At 40.3% G+C, this 14,354-nt stretch overlaps 1 protein-coding gene across 1 annotated transcript in view; it reads left to right on the top strand.

Annotated features, from left to right (window-relative positions):
• Nucleotides 1–7,571: 7,571 nt before the first annotated feature.
• Nucleotides 7,572–14,354, top strand: part of SPATA4 (spermatogenesis associated 4) — a 13,437-nt gene continuing 6,654 nt past the window's right edge. Inside the window, exons 1-4 of the mRNA XM_025886328.2 lie at nt 7,572–7,889; nt 8,996–9,125; nt 9,491–9,609; nt 9,717–9,937. Of these exons, the coding sequence (XP_025742113.2) occupies nt 7,672–7,889; nt 8,996–9,125; nt 9,491–9,609; nt 9,717–9,937 (688 nt within the window). The 5' untranslated portion in view covers nt 7,572–7,671. The remainder of the gene's footprint in view (nt 7,890–8,995; nt 9,126–9,490; nt 9,610–9,716; nt 9,938–14,354) is intronic.

The raw sequence follows: 14,354 nt of genomic DNA, 5'->3' as shown, positions 1-14,354 counted from the left end.
TATGCATTTCTACTGTTTTTTGGACTATAGCATATTTAACATCCCTATATGTTATTAGTCATTCCCATGTACCCTTTTGGATTTAGGGGGGGAGAAAAAGGGAAATCTCCATTTCATGTCTTTTTAAAGTGAAAAAGAAAAATACGAACTCCTTTCTTCAAATAATGCATTAACTTTTAAGTGTTAGCCACTGTAATTGATTATCTCTCTGTATTTTTCATATTAATGCAAAATATGCGTATGGTTTAGAAAATGACAACTAATATCTTTTGAAATAAAGATGGCTGTCATTCAGGAAACCCACTATATTGAATGTGCCCCTGTAGTTATAATGATCAATTCATGAAGCAAAGATAACTTGCCCCTTCCCTGCAAAGATCTCACTAGTCACTTCACCACCTTCAACGTCCCCATTCCAGAAAGTGGTGGGACTCTGGTTATGGCTCCTTCTGTCTCATCCTGAGATGGTTGGAACATTACACCCCTGCTAAGGTTTTTTAAGACCTCCTCCTTCTCCAGGGTGGCCTCTGAGAGTCTCTCTTCAGTGCTTGTGTACATAGACTCCAGCCTTCTTCCGCCCCAGAAACTGTCGCTAGCTGGTGGGGCCTGGACCGAAGAAATTGAACTTCATACCCAATTGATAAAAAGGCCTCCGGGTCACGCTCCAGGATCAGGGCAGTCCAAGGTTGTGGAAAACAGAAGATGAAAATCTCCTTAAATTGTGGGGGTTTCAAAGAAAAGAAAGAGGGGGTGCCACTTAGCAAACTTAGAGACCTAATAAAATTAGCCCCATACATAGACCTTACTAGTGCTGTTTCCAGTCCCTCTTACACAAAGCAAGGGTTCGGTGTAGACTATTAGGAAGGGAGTGTCGGGGTACAAAGTAGTGTCCTCTGCAAGGGTTCAGACTGTGTTCAGTGTCCTCTGCTTTAACTGTACTTCAATGCAGTAGAAACCATAATGAAACAAATTTTGTGCCTCCTTTGTAATTTAGACAAGATTTGAGTCTGCTGTGGACTAAGAAATAAGATAATCCGGATACTCACAACTGTGTGAAGTAGAAAATATTTTGATGAGCTTTATAAATTTATCAAATGTTGATAAAATATTTTGACCACGATCTTAATAACCCAGGGGCCTATTTTCCTTTCTCCTTAGTTCTTGGCTGACTTTTGGAGATCCATGGGAAATAAAACTATTCTTGAATGTAACCCCAAAGTCACTAAGATTACCTTTTTTAAAAACCATGTTTAGATTTTCAAAAATAGAAGTTAGGCTCTAGCATGTTTGTTAAAAAAATGTCTTCTATGTGGATAGAGAGTTTTATGAGTCTGTTTTACTGAATATCCCAGCCTAACAAATTTGAAATGTCCTCATGTATAATGTGCATTTCTTTATTATAGAGTAAACTCATTACATATAACTAGGTATCAAACTGTTTTTCTAGTAAAACAGGTTTCTACTAGTATTTTCCCTGAGCTAGAGGTAGTTCTTAGAGTGTAAGGAAATATAATTCATCCCTTAGAGTGTAAGGTACCAATAAGAGAAGTAAATACCAAATATTAAAATTAAAATGGACACCTTAAAATTTTAGTATGCTGGTATCTTGTATCTTTGCTTGAGTATGATTGTCTTATCAAAGAAGTGTTCTAATTTAAATATATCATCTGTTTGTTAATATATTAAAGTGTGACTATTTTCCCTGGAATAAAACACCTTTTCTTTTTTCTCTCCTAATTAGTATTTGATTTTCTAATTGAAGGCAATGGAAAATAAGCTTCAATTGCTCTAATTTTTTCTCCTCCAGTTTTCAAGATTTATATATTTATTTGACACAGAGACACAGCGAGGGTGTGTGTATGTATATGTGCGAGAGAGTGGGAGAGGGAGAAGCAGGCTTCCCACCGAGCAGGGAGCCCGATGTGGGGCTCGATCCCAGGACCCTGGGATCATGACCTGAGCCGAAGGCAGACGCTTAACGACTGAGCCACCCAGGTGGCCTCCCTCCAGTTTTCAAATCATTGTATAATGATTTGAAATATAGAGTATAATGAAACTCTATAATGTAGAGTTGTGCACATTGAAATAGATGCCTTGAAGGTCTCCTAATCCAGATCTTATTATATGTGTGTGTGTGTGTATACACACACACACACATATATACATACGTACACATATACATACACATATATACACACATATATACACACACATACACACATACACACATGTATACACAAACACATATATACAAACACGTATATACACACATATACATACACATATACACACACACACATACACACACACATACATACACACATGTATACACATACAGACACACAAAGATCCAAGGACAAAATTTCACAAAGGGAAAGACCAAGCCAAACCAAACTATTTGACTTGAGATTAAAGAAATGCAGTGAAATAATCATTGTAGCAAGGCATTACTATTTTGTAGGAGAAAGTATTTCATTTCAATTATTGTTTTAAGCACAGAGTATATTTGATGTTTCCGAAGAAGTAAATAGAAACACAGTGTGAATGTATAGCCCCTTGGGAATAGAAGGTCCACAGGTACTCATTGTGTTCCTCGCTCTGTGATGGCCCAGAACCCAAATGACTGCAGTTATCTATCTATCTGACTTTACAAATTCTCTTTTCTTTGGATTATTCTCACTTTTTTACTCTAATTTTTCTACTCTCTTATTCTTTTTTTTTTAAAGATTTTATTTATTTACTTGTCAGACAGAGAGAGAGCACAGCAGGGGGAGAGGGAGAAGCAGCCTCCCTGCTGAGGACGTGGGGCTCGATCCCAGGACCCTGAGATCATGACCTGAGCCGAAATCAAGAGTCAGATGCTTCCCCGACTGAGCCACCCAAGGCGCTCTCTACTTTTTTATTCTTATTATCATTTACAATCAGCTTATTTTAAGGCCTGCCCTCTCTCTCTTAGAAACCTAAATGACCATCCTCAGACTTTTTCAGCATTGATGGCAGGAAATTCATTCAGAAACTTCAGGTTAGTTTTTACCCCTCCAACTGCTGTAGGACCTTCAACACATCACTTCAGCTCTGGAGGCCTCAGTTTTCTCACTTTTTATACGATGGGTTTCTTCCCATTTGGAATAGTGTGTTCAAATTCAAGGAGTCTTTTAATAAGTAACTTTTGAAATTTAAATGCATTTTTCAAAACGTGTTTGGTGTATAAGAGGCTTATGTTGTAGGTACAGATTTTAGAAGCCACATATTCAAGTGGATAAAAGCCAACTTTATTGTCCTAGTAGAACTTCATTTATATCTCAAGCTTCCCTTTCACCCAGTGAAATATGGCCACTTTAGATTGGCTCATTCAATTCAATGATTTCTCAGTCTCTTAGATGCATTTTTCAGAAGAATTCAGTAAATGCAAGCCTCTTTCTTCCCACTCCATTTCTTTCTGGGGTGGCATCTGACTTCCCAAAGATTCGGTGAAATCCGCTATTCGGTGGGAGTGTGCATTGGCCACTGTCTGTCCTCTGGAAGACTCATGTGCATCAAGAGAGGGAGTGGCAGACAGTGATCAGGGGACAGATCACAAAAGGCCTTCATAAGGAGGCTCACAATAGGAAAGTCAAAAAATGGACTTGACTCTCCTCAAGCTCGTCTTGTCTCCTTGCCTTTGCAAATGTTGTTCCCTCTGCCTGGAACACTCTCTACTCCGTTCTGCTACCTTGTATTGCCCTATTCCCGCCACCCATTAGCTAAAAATTGACTCTTCATGTTCAGCTGCAGGTTTCCCTGTCTGAGGACGGTGTGTTTCTCGTTCAACAAAACATTTATATCAAAGCAAGCTCTCTGAAGTTTCTCCTGACAGGTGATAAGTCAAAAACAACTCCTGACTTTGATGGCTATTTGTCTTGTGCAGAAGTTGGGTGGATTTTACAGGATGACTACGGAATACTGTAAACTTCATCAGGCAGTAACTCCAATTATAGCTACTTTTCCATTTGAAGTATCTTTCCTGGCATAAATCACCCCAGTCCCTAGCAACTGGTATGCTGTTACTGATCTGAAAGTACTTCTCTCCTCTATAATAATCTATGAGAACCACCGAGAGTAGTTTGCTTTAATTTAGCGGGACCAATGGTGCACATTCATGATCTTGCCTTAGGTCAAAGCACTTCTCTTGCTCTCTCCCACAAGATCAGCAGAGGTTTTTGGGTGTCTTAACACCCCACAGAACATCACACTGGTCGGCTCTGTTGATGATATCTTGCTGACTGGATCCGATGAACAGGAAATAGCAAGTTCCTTCGATGCCTCAGTCAGATGCAGGTCAGCTAGTGGTAGAGGGAAACATCCCTCCACCTATGAAGCAGGATATCATTCAGCAACCGGTCAGGAAGACAGAAGGAACTACACAAATTAAACAACAAGAATTTAATATAAGGAAAGGGTTAAACATGCTGACGAACTGAAAAACTACAATGGGGCCATCATGATGTGGGAAGCAAAGGCAGAAGAAAAATTATTAAAGTACCTTCCTACCTAGAGTCCTTGAAACAGGCAGAGTGACCTTCTTCTAGGTACTCAGCTGCCTCAGTGTTGACACTTAGCTAAGGCAAAAGGCAATCCTAGCCTGATCTCGCCACTCCAGGATCCTGTAAGTCTACTTTAACCTATAAAAATTCCTTTGGAAACTTCTTTCGTCTCTAAAGCCCCCACGATGCATGTTGGCAGTCATTTCCCAAGCATATGGCCCACCGATGTACCTCTGAAGGGTCTCATGACTCAGGTTTTATGAGACGGTAATAAATGACCTTTCCCCAACAATAGCTAGCCCCCTCGAGGTCCTGGAAAGCTTGCTTCCAAAATTCCTTAGAGACTTACACTCTCCCTAACCCCCTCCCATCTTGAAAGTACATAATGGGCCACTGCTCATGACCCCAGTGCCGCTCTTTCTGCCCACGGGTCCTGTCCCGGGCTTTAATAAAACCACCTTTTTGCACCAAAGACTTTGGCTGTCAGCTTCGAACCCTAATGTCTTTCCTACATCAATCAAATCAACAGGAATAGATGATTCAGGAAGTAATTGTCACTGCTAGAACAGATTTGAGAAGTTAGGGTTATAAGAGCCAGAACTTGGAGGGAAAGTGCTATAGAATGACTCTTTTCTTTTTTAAAGATTTTACCTATTTATTTGACAGAGAGAGAGACACAGCGAGAGAGGGAACACAGGCAGGGGGAGTGGGAGAGGGAGAAGCAGGCTTCCCGCGGAGCAGGGAGCCCGATGCGGGGCTCGCTGCGGGGCTCGATCCCAGGACCCTGGGATCACGACCTGAGCCGAAGGCAGACGCTTAACGACTGAGCCACCCAGGCGCCCCTATAGAATGACTCTTGAAGGGGGACAGTAATTACAGGGCTACTGCCAACTCTCCGGAGCTCAGAAGGGTGGTCCCAGAGTAAAATCCCAGACTCTTTAAGGAGGGTCACTTCTCAGTGCTTGCTAAACATCTGAGGGAGTATGATGAAATCTGCTCCAGGAGAGCTAAAAAAAAAAAAAAAAAGTTGGAGACTGGAACCAGCTGTCACTGCCAGGTTAACTTTTGTTGCTGTGGTGACACTCCTGTGAAATGCAAGCAGAAGGGGAAACAGCAAATCCCTCTTCCCTTCCCCTCCCGGCCTCTCTCTAGCTCCCCCTATTGTCACAATTTTTAATAAAGCTTTTAGCGAAGAAGAAACCACACTGTAGCGTTCCAAAAAGCTAAATAAAGAAGGGTGTGTTTGAAAGAGAGCTGTTAGCTGCTTAACAGCTGGCACATTTATTACAGGAAAGTTCTGACTCTTAGCAAGACTGTGCTCAGTTAAGCCCTAATCTACCTCCTTGGCCGTTACTACCTAAATCTTGGGTTAGAACTCATGCTAAAGCCTAAATACTTTCTCTAACCCTAAGGATTTGGTATTTCCCCAAACTCCTTAAAAAAAAAAAAACTCTCAAATCACAGATTATATCCTCTGTGCTTTTGCTCAGAGTAGTCATTCTGTGTGGAACTGTTCCCATCCCCCTCATCCCACAGATTTCCCGACTGTCTTAGAAACAATAAGTTACACTTACTCAGCACTTACTATTGCTGCACATTATTCTAGACTCTTTGCATATTTAACTTATTTAATCCTTAACACAACCCTCTGAGGTATACATTATTTATTTCCTCCTTTTGCAAATAAAAATAGCTATATAACTTGCCCAAAGTCATGTAACTAATAAAAGAGTAGACCCGGTCCTCCAAAACTCTGTCATAAGCAATTTAAAATACTGCCTTATAAGATCCAAATCAAAGGTCACCTCCTCTGAACGGACTGACTCCTAGAGTCCCTCAGGCCAAATTATTTGCTTCCTCCTTGATACTAATATATTTTTACTATGGCAGAGCTTTTCAGTGTACATGATCTTTTTACTGATATTTATATCTCTGTACCTTCTATAAATAATCTAGTCCACAGCTGTCTAATAGAACCTCCTGCAGTGACAGGGTTCTGTCTGTGCTTTAGGAGCCACTAGCCACACGTAGCTATTAAACAGTTGAAGTGTAGCCAGTGTTACTCATTTTATTTTATTTAAATTTTTATCTAAATAGCCAGAGGTGGCTAGTGGCTGCAGCGAGGATCCAGTGCATAACATAGCACAGAACCGTTCCTCAAAAAAAATTCACTGAACGAATGAATCCTTCGTGAAAAACCTCATTGGGAAAAAAGAAAACACTTTCTTAGCTTCATTTTTTTTTCTTTCAAGCCATATACAGATTCATATTGGTTTACTTCATTAATAAACGTGTATTTGAGTAAACATTCAATGAAATATTATATAGCTCCACTATCAAGATCTAGTCCATATTTTATCTGCATAATAATACATATCTATATGCCACATTAAGTGACTTTATTTTTTGCAAAAGTTTTTAAAGGATTTTAGTCAATTTGTGTGTAAATATTTAATTTATAACTGTCGATGCTGGCTCAGCAATCATTTTTCTTCTCTGCATTGTTTACCGATAAATCCCAAATGACTAGGTCAGCGCCTGAAGGAATGAATCATATATACGAGGGCATCTTCGTGAAATGTGAAAACTTACAAATTATTTTCGAATGTTATGTAATTTTTATGAACACTTAATGTGATAACTGAGGAAACATGTTAAATCTGTCTATTCCTTTTAATTTCGAAAATTTTTTCTTTGGCGTTTTGGAGCAAATACCCTATCATTTCCAATTTATAAACAAAAACTGACGTTGTCTTCTGGAGGCTTCTCACATCCTCCTCAAAATGCTTGACTGACAATAGGCCTTGGGCTGGGCTGAAACCGCAATACTTAAAATGTAAATGTACAAGGACAAGGGGTTTGGAAGGAAGTTCTAAATTGGTTAGAAGTGAGGCTAACGACAACTAAGATTGAAAGCGTCCACCCAGTGAGGCCAGGGATCCTGTGCCCCAATCCCAGCGTCAGCTCCCCAAACCGGGAGATCCGCGAGGCCCGCCGCCTACCCGGCTGAAGCCCCGCCCGCCCACAGGCCCCGCCCAGCCGCAGCGAGGCTCCGCCCCGCCCAGGCGGTTCCTCCGGCCTCACTGAGGCTCCGCCCCCACAGGCCCCGCCCCGCCGCGAATGCTGCCATAGAAACCCAGAAAGGGACATGGCTGCCGCCGGCCTGAGAGAAAAGTTTTGGATACTGCCGGCGGCTGCCCTACCCACGTCACCGTCATTTTCACCACAGGCGGCAGCTCCCATCCGAGGGAAGCCTAAGAAATGGCTGGTCTATCCGCATCCACCGAAGAGCTCCCGCCTGTCTCGGTCGGTTCTGCGCTGGCTCCAGGGCCTGGATCTCACCTTCTTCCCCAGGAACGTCAACAGGTGCAGGAGCGAGCCGCCGAGACGGGCGCCTGGGCCTGAGCATCCCGGGGGCCCACGGACGACCCGGTTGCCCCGCCTGCCCCGCCACGGTGCAGGGGCCGCCCCACTCAGCTAGCCGGCTCCGCCCAGTGTGGGTTTCAGTGCCGGACCCCTGCCCGCTCAGCGCGCGCGCGCACACACACCACACACACACACACACACACACACACACACACCACACACCACACACCACACCACACACATACCACATACACCACACACACCACACACACCACACACACCACACCACACACATACCACACACACATACCACACACACACACCACACACACCACACACACACACACCACACACACACGCACCACACACACACCACACACACACGCACCACACACCACACACACACACCACACACACACACACACACACACACCTTCCCCTCTGAGGGAGCGGGCCTGCAAAATACACGAGGAAGTTTTCGTATATTTATCCATTCAATCAATCATTACATTTTAGACTTAAGCTAATATAGAATGCCCCAGTGACTACAAAAACATTTGAACAGTGAAGCCTCTTTCTTTAGAAACACTGGACATCAATTAATAGCTGTGGGGATCAGTCAGCCCTCCGGGTGGCATCTATTGAAAAAAGTTGCTGCCTAACTGCAGCCACCCTGAACCTAACGGGCAGTTAATATCTGCTCTGGGGATGCGAACTAACTTCCATAAATATGAAGACGATGACATTTGTTTGCAGTCAAGGACTCTGGTTTACTAATTTCAATATTTTTTTGATGAAGACAGGCCTGAAATTTTCAATGTGCATAGGAATCAGCTAGGGATCTTGTTAAAATGCAGAGTCAATACGAATTAATAGTTTGGGTTCATAAAAAGAACACCAAAGCCTTTGGTGTGTATCTAATCTTACCAAAATTCTATTCCATAGCAAATCTTCCTCAAAGCAATGACCCAACAAAACTAATTTTATAAGTTATTTGCTGTCAGTATGGAATATTCAGTCGGTGTTAATTGATTATAAAATATTACCAACTGTAAAAGTAACTACATTTTATTTCATTTCCTTAATGCTATCTATGTGTGGATCAGGGATTTTTCAAATGGTTTCCTGATTGCAGAAATATTCACTATATATTACCCCTGGGACCTTAAATTGTCATCCTTTGAAAATGGAACTTCTTTGAAAGTCAAGTTGGATAACTGGGCACAGTTGGAGCAGGTAAATTAGCAGTCATTGACACTTTGTTAAGAATTTTGTGTTTTTAAAGGTGCACTCCTGACCTCTTGGATATCTACACATATGTGTGTGTGGCTACTGAGTTGGCAGCTCATTTCCCTGTATTGAAAAGAATGTTGTTAAAGCTTGTCATGAGTCACTTATGAAACTGAGCATACTGATTTCAAATTGGAGTGGGACAGAATAATTGGTTTCCTTGCTGAAGAATAATATCTTTTAATAATTACCACGTTAAACACAAAAAAAAATTAGTTGAGAAACAAAAGGGGGATTAAAGAGAATTCCTAGTAATTGGAGATTTATATAGAACTTCTTATAATGAAAATTCTTTCTTTCTACTATTAAAGTTCCTGGCAAGAAAAAAAATTAAATTACCTAAAGAGCTAATCCATGGAACAATTCATTGCAAAGCTGGAGTACCTGAAATCCTGATCCAAGAGGTTTATACCTTGTTAACACATCGAGAGTAAGTCATTCGGAATTTTTCTAGCGCTACAATTTAACATGAAAATTTGATATCAGTCTCATTACTAAAATGTGGCTTGTGAACACTATTTTATTTTTTATTTCCAGAATTAAAAGTATCCAGGACGACCTCGTGAATTTTACAGACTATAGTTACCAGATGCGTTTGCCCCTAGTTCCTCGGTCTACAGCTTCAAAGTTGATTAAAGATAACATCAGGTTATCAGAAATAATAAGCAATCCCAACATGCTCAGCAATGAACTTAAAGTAGAGTTCCTCTTACTTCTACAAATGTTGCAAAGAAAATTAAGCAGAAAACTGAATCCAAGTAAGTTTTCCTTGGAAATAGTCAATTGAGTTCTTCCCAACTTAATGAGGCTATACTTGAGTACAAATGAAAGAAAAGCTGGCCATTGTCTGTCTCATCTCTGCTTTTTCTGTCCCAGGCTTAAAGGGAAAATAGTTCTCTTATGCTAGCAGTGGAACGATTTATTATCATTGGAGTGGTTTATGTAAAAATTTTTCTAATGCAAACATAGCTTAACTGAGTGTATTAATACTTTTAAGAAAAACGTTAGTGAAAGTGTTCACATAAAATTTTGTGGGAAATAAGAGGTTCACATATCATCTCAAGTTACTAAAGAGGATGGGAATATTTAAGACTTCATCAGGATATAAGTACTTTAGGAAAAGCCTGGACTACCGTGATTCATTCCAGATGCTTTCTAGCGTATGGTCAGTGTTACCCTTTCTGAAGTAGCTTCTGTATGTAGATTGGGTAAGGTAAGGCAGATTGGGGCAACCCAAGGCAACTTTCCAGAGATACCGCTGAAATAATTCTCAAAGCATCCAAAGCATTTGCCATCAGAGTCCCAACAGTTGGCAAGTTAGTGAACTTTCTCTCTCTTTTTTTGTTGTTTTTGTTTTTGCTTTTGCTTTTCTAACACCACTCGTGTCCTGGAATTTTGTAGTCCTTGATTCCAGACACTTAGTGACTTTATCGTGACGGTGGCACCCAAACCATTAATGAATAAGGCAGCTGTAGTCATTAGGATTTCGCTCTTTTGAACCCCAGTTTTCTGAAGAGCCATTTTCTCTCTAGTCCCTGGAAGGAAACAAGAGCAGTAACTGTCACTTCCCCCTAACTCTGAGTTGAATATCTTGGATTTCGTCCTCTGTTACTCTGTTCATCTGCCATTGCCTATCAGTTTTTTCTCTTCCTTGATTTGCTCTCCTTTCTGGTTCCACTCATGAGTTTGTGAGCAGAGAAAGAATTGAGTTTATTAATCCTGTTGTGCAATTGTGTATTCAAATTCTTTTGTATGTTTTTAAACATTAAAATTTTGCTGTGATTTTTGTCATACATGCATGCATATAATGTGCATGTACGATTTAAAGAAGACAATGAATAAATATTTCTGAATCCCCTTATGGTCTAGGAAGTGGCACATTACCAATACCTTTACATTCTGCTGGTGTCCTTCTTACGGCATTCTCCATAGTTCCCTCTGAGAGTCACCACTGTCCTGCTGCCTTTGTTTGTAATTTCCTTGATGTAAAAAAAAAAAAATAGTTCATGCATACAATTTATGTTCTTCTTAATTTCATTCATATGTATTTCTTAATTTAGATTTTATCCATCTTTGTAGTAGGCAGAATGGGGCCCCATGTTCTTCACGCCCCAATCCCTGGAACCTGTGAATATGTGGCATTACATGGCAAGAGAGGCTTTGCAGAAGTTGCACACCTTGACCTAGGGAGTTAATGCTGGGTTATCCAGGTGGGTCCAGTCTAATCACATGAGCACTTAAAAGCAGAGATCTTTCTCCAAGCGGAATCAGAGCAATGCAGCAGAAGCAGAAGTAGGAATGGTCTGAAGTGTGAGAGGGCCTCAGCCTTCCATTGCTGCAGGGGCCACTTGGAGAACACAAGAAGGTAGGGGGCATGGCCCCAAAGGGCAAAGAACAACCCTCGGAGACAGCCAGTAACCACAGAGACTTTGGACCTAGAAAGGCAAGGAACCAAAGTCGGCCAAAAACCTGAATGAGCATGGGAGAGGATTCATCCCCAGGGCTTTCAGAAGGAATGCTGCCTTGCCAACACCTTGATTTCAGCCCAGTGAGACTCTAAAAAGAAGCCCTCAGACTTCTGTACTGGGAAAATAAAATGGCTGTTGTTCATAAGTCACCAAATTTATGATAATTTGTTATGGCAGAAATGAAAAACAAATACAAACTTCATGGTTAACACTGTTGGCATCTTGGGGTTATAAAAAAATTCTCCTACATTTAAATTTACTGAAGTTTAGCCTTTCATTTTTATTTATTTTTTAACTTTTAATTCCAGTAGAGTTAGCATACAGTGTTATATTAGTTTCAGGTGTACAGTATAGTCATGCAACACTTCCATACGTCACCCGGTGCTCATCACAACAAGTACACACCTTCATCCCCATCACCCATTCCCCCCCCACCCATGCACCCCCCTCTGGTAACCTTCAGTTTGTTCTCTAGAGTTAAGAGTCTGTTTCTTGGTTTGTTGCTTTTGTTTTCCTTTGCTCATTTGTTTTGTTTCTTAAATTCCACATATGAGCAAAATCATATGGTATTTGTTTTTCTCTGATTTATTTCCCTTAGCATTGTACTCTCTAGCCCCATCCATGTTGTTGCAAGTGGCAAGATTTCATTCTTTTTTATGGCTGAGTAAAATTCCACACCACATCTTCTTTATTCATTTATTGATGGACACTTGGGCTCCTTCCATAGTTTAGCTAGAGTGAATAATGCTGCAATAAACATAGGGGTACATTAATTCCCTTGAATTAGTGTTTTTGTATTCTTTGGGTAAATACCCAATAGCATGATTACTGGATTATAGTAATCATGGTACTTCTGTTTTTAAGGAAACTCCATACTGTTTTCCACAGTGGCTGCACCAGTTTGCATTCCCACCAGCAGTGCATGAGGGTCCCTTTTTCTCCATATGCTCATCAACACTTGTTGTTTCTTGTGTTGTTGATTTTAACCATCCTGACAGGTGTGAGGTGATAGCTCATTATAGTTTTGATTTGCATTTCCCTAATGATGAGTGACATTGAGCATCTTTTCATGTCTGTTGGCCATCTGGATGTCTTCTTTGGAGAAATGTCTGTTTATGTCTTCTTCCTATTTTTAAATTGGATTATTTGGTTTTTTAGGTGTTGAGTTGCATAAGTTCTTTATATTTTTTGGATACTAACCTTTTATCAGGTAGGCCATTTGCAAATATCTTCTCCCATTCCATGAGTTGCCTTATACTTTTGTTGATTGTTTCCTTCACTGTGCAAAAGCTTTTTATTTTGATGTAGTCCCAATAGTTTATTTTGTTTTTATTTCCCTTGCCTCAGGAGACATATATAGAAAAATGTTATGTTAGCCTTTCACTTTTAAAATTTTTTCAACTTTAGGGCGCCTGGGTGGCTCAGTTGGTTAATCGACTGCCTTCGGCTCAGGTCATGATCCTGGAGTCCCAGGATCGAGTCCCGCATCGGGCTCCCTGCTCAGCAGGGAGTCTGCTTCTCCTTCTGACCCTTCCCCCTCTCATGTACTCGCTCTCTCTCTCTCACTGTCTCTCAAATAAATAAAAAAAAAATCTTAAAATTTTTTCAACTTTGAGTTATAACTGACAAATAGAAATAATATATATTTAAGGTATACAACTTGATGTTTTAGTACATATACATTGTATAATGATCACTGCAATCAAACATATCCAACTCCTCACATGATTGCCATTTTCTTTGTTTCTTTCTTTCCTTCTTTTTTTTTTCCTTGTTTGCTTGGTGTGGTGAGTATGCTTAAGATCAATCCTCTTAGCATCAAATTTCAAGTACATGATACACTATTAACTATAGTCACCATGCTATGTACTAGACCTGCAGAATTTATCCATCTTGCATACCTATGATCAGCATCTCCCCATGTCCCCTTCCCCCAATCCCTGGACATTACCATTCTACTCTCTGCTTCTATGACTCTATTTTAGAGTCCACCTAGAAGTGAAATCATGCAGTATTATTTTTCCACATCTGGCTTATTTCACTTAGCATAAAGGTTGATTAATATTCCATTAATATTCCATTGTGTGTATGTGTATACCCATACATATCACATTTTCTTTATACATTCATGCATTTTCATATCTTCAGTGATTGTGAATAATGCTGCAATGAACATGGAGGTGCACCTCTCTGAGGTGCAATGAACATGCATACCTCTCTGAAATACTGACTTCATTTCCTTTGGATATATACCCAGAAGTGGTATTGTTGGATCATATGGTAGTTCTAGTTTTAATTTTGGGTCTCCATGCTGTTTTCCATAATGGCTGTACCAATTTACATTCCACCAACAGTGTAGAAGGGTTCTCTTTTCTTCCACATTCTCACCAACACTTTTTATACTTTGTCTTTTTTGATAATAGCGATTCTAACAGCTATATGATGATATATTTTTGTGGTTTTGATTGCATTTCCCTGATTCCTGATCATGATTAGTGATGTTGAGTGCCTATTTATATACCTGTTGGCCATTTGTATATCTTATTTTTTTAAGATTTTTTTCTTTAAAATTTTTATTGTTATGTTAATCACAATACATCATTAGTTTTTGATGTAGTGATCCATGATTCATTGTTTGTGCATAACACCCAGTGCTCCATGCAGAACATGCTGTCTTTAATACCCATCACCAGGCTAACCCATCCCC

This window comes from Callorhinus ursinus, unplaced genomic scaffold (genome assembly GCF_003265705.2).
Source record: "Callorhinus ursinus isolate GAN/ISIS: 27379988/994484 unplaced genomic scaffold, GSC_fseal_2.0 scaffold17, whole genome shotgun sequence".
NCBI lineage: Eukaryota > Metazoa > Chordata > Mammalia > Carnivora > Otariidae > Callorhinus > Callorhinus ursinus.
This window is presented reverse-complemented; position numbering and strand designations above follow the sequence as displayed.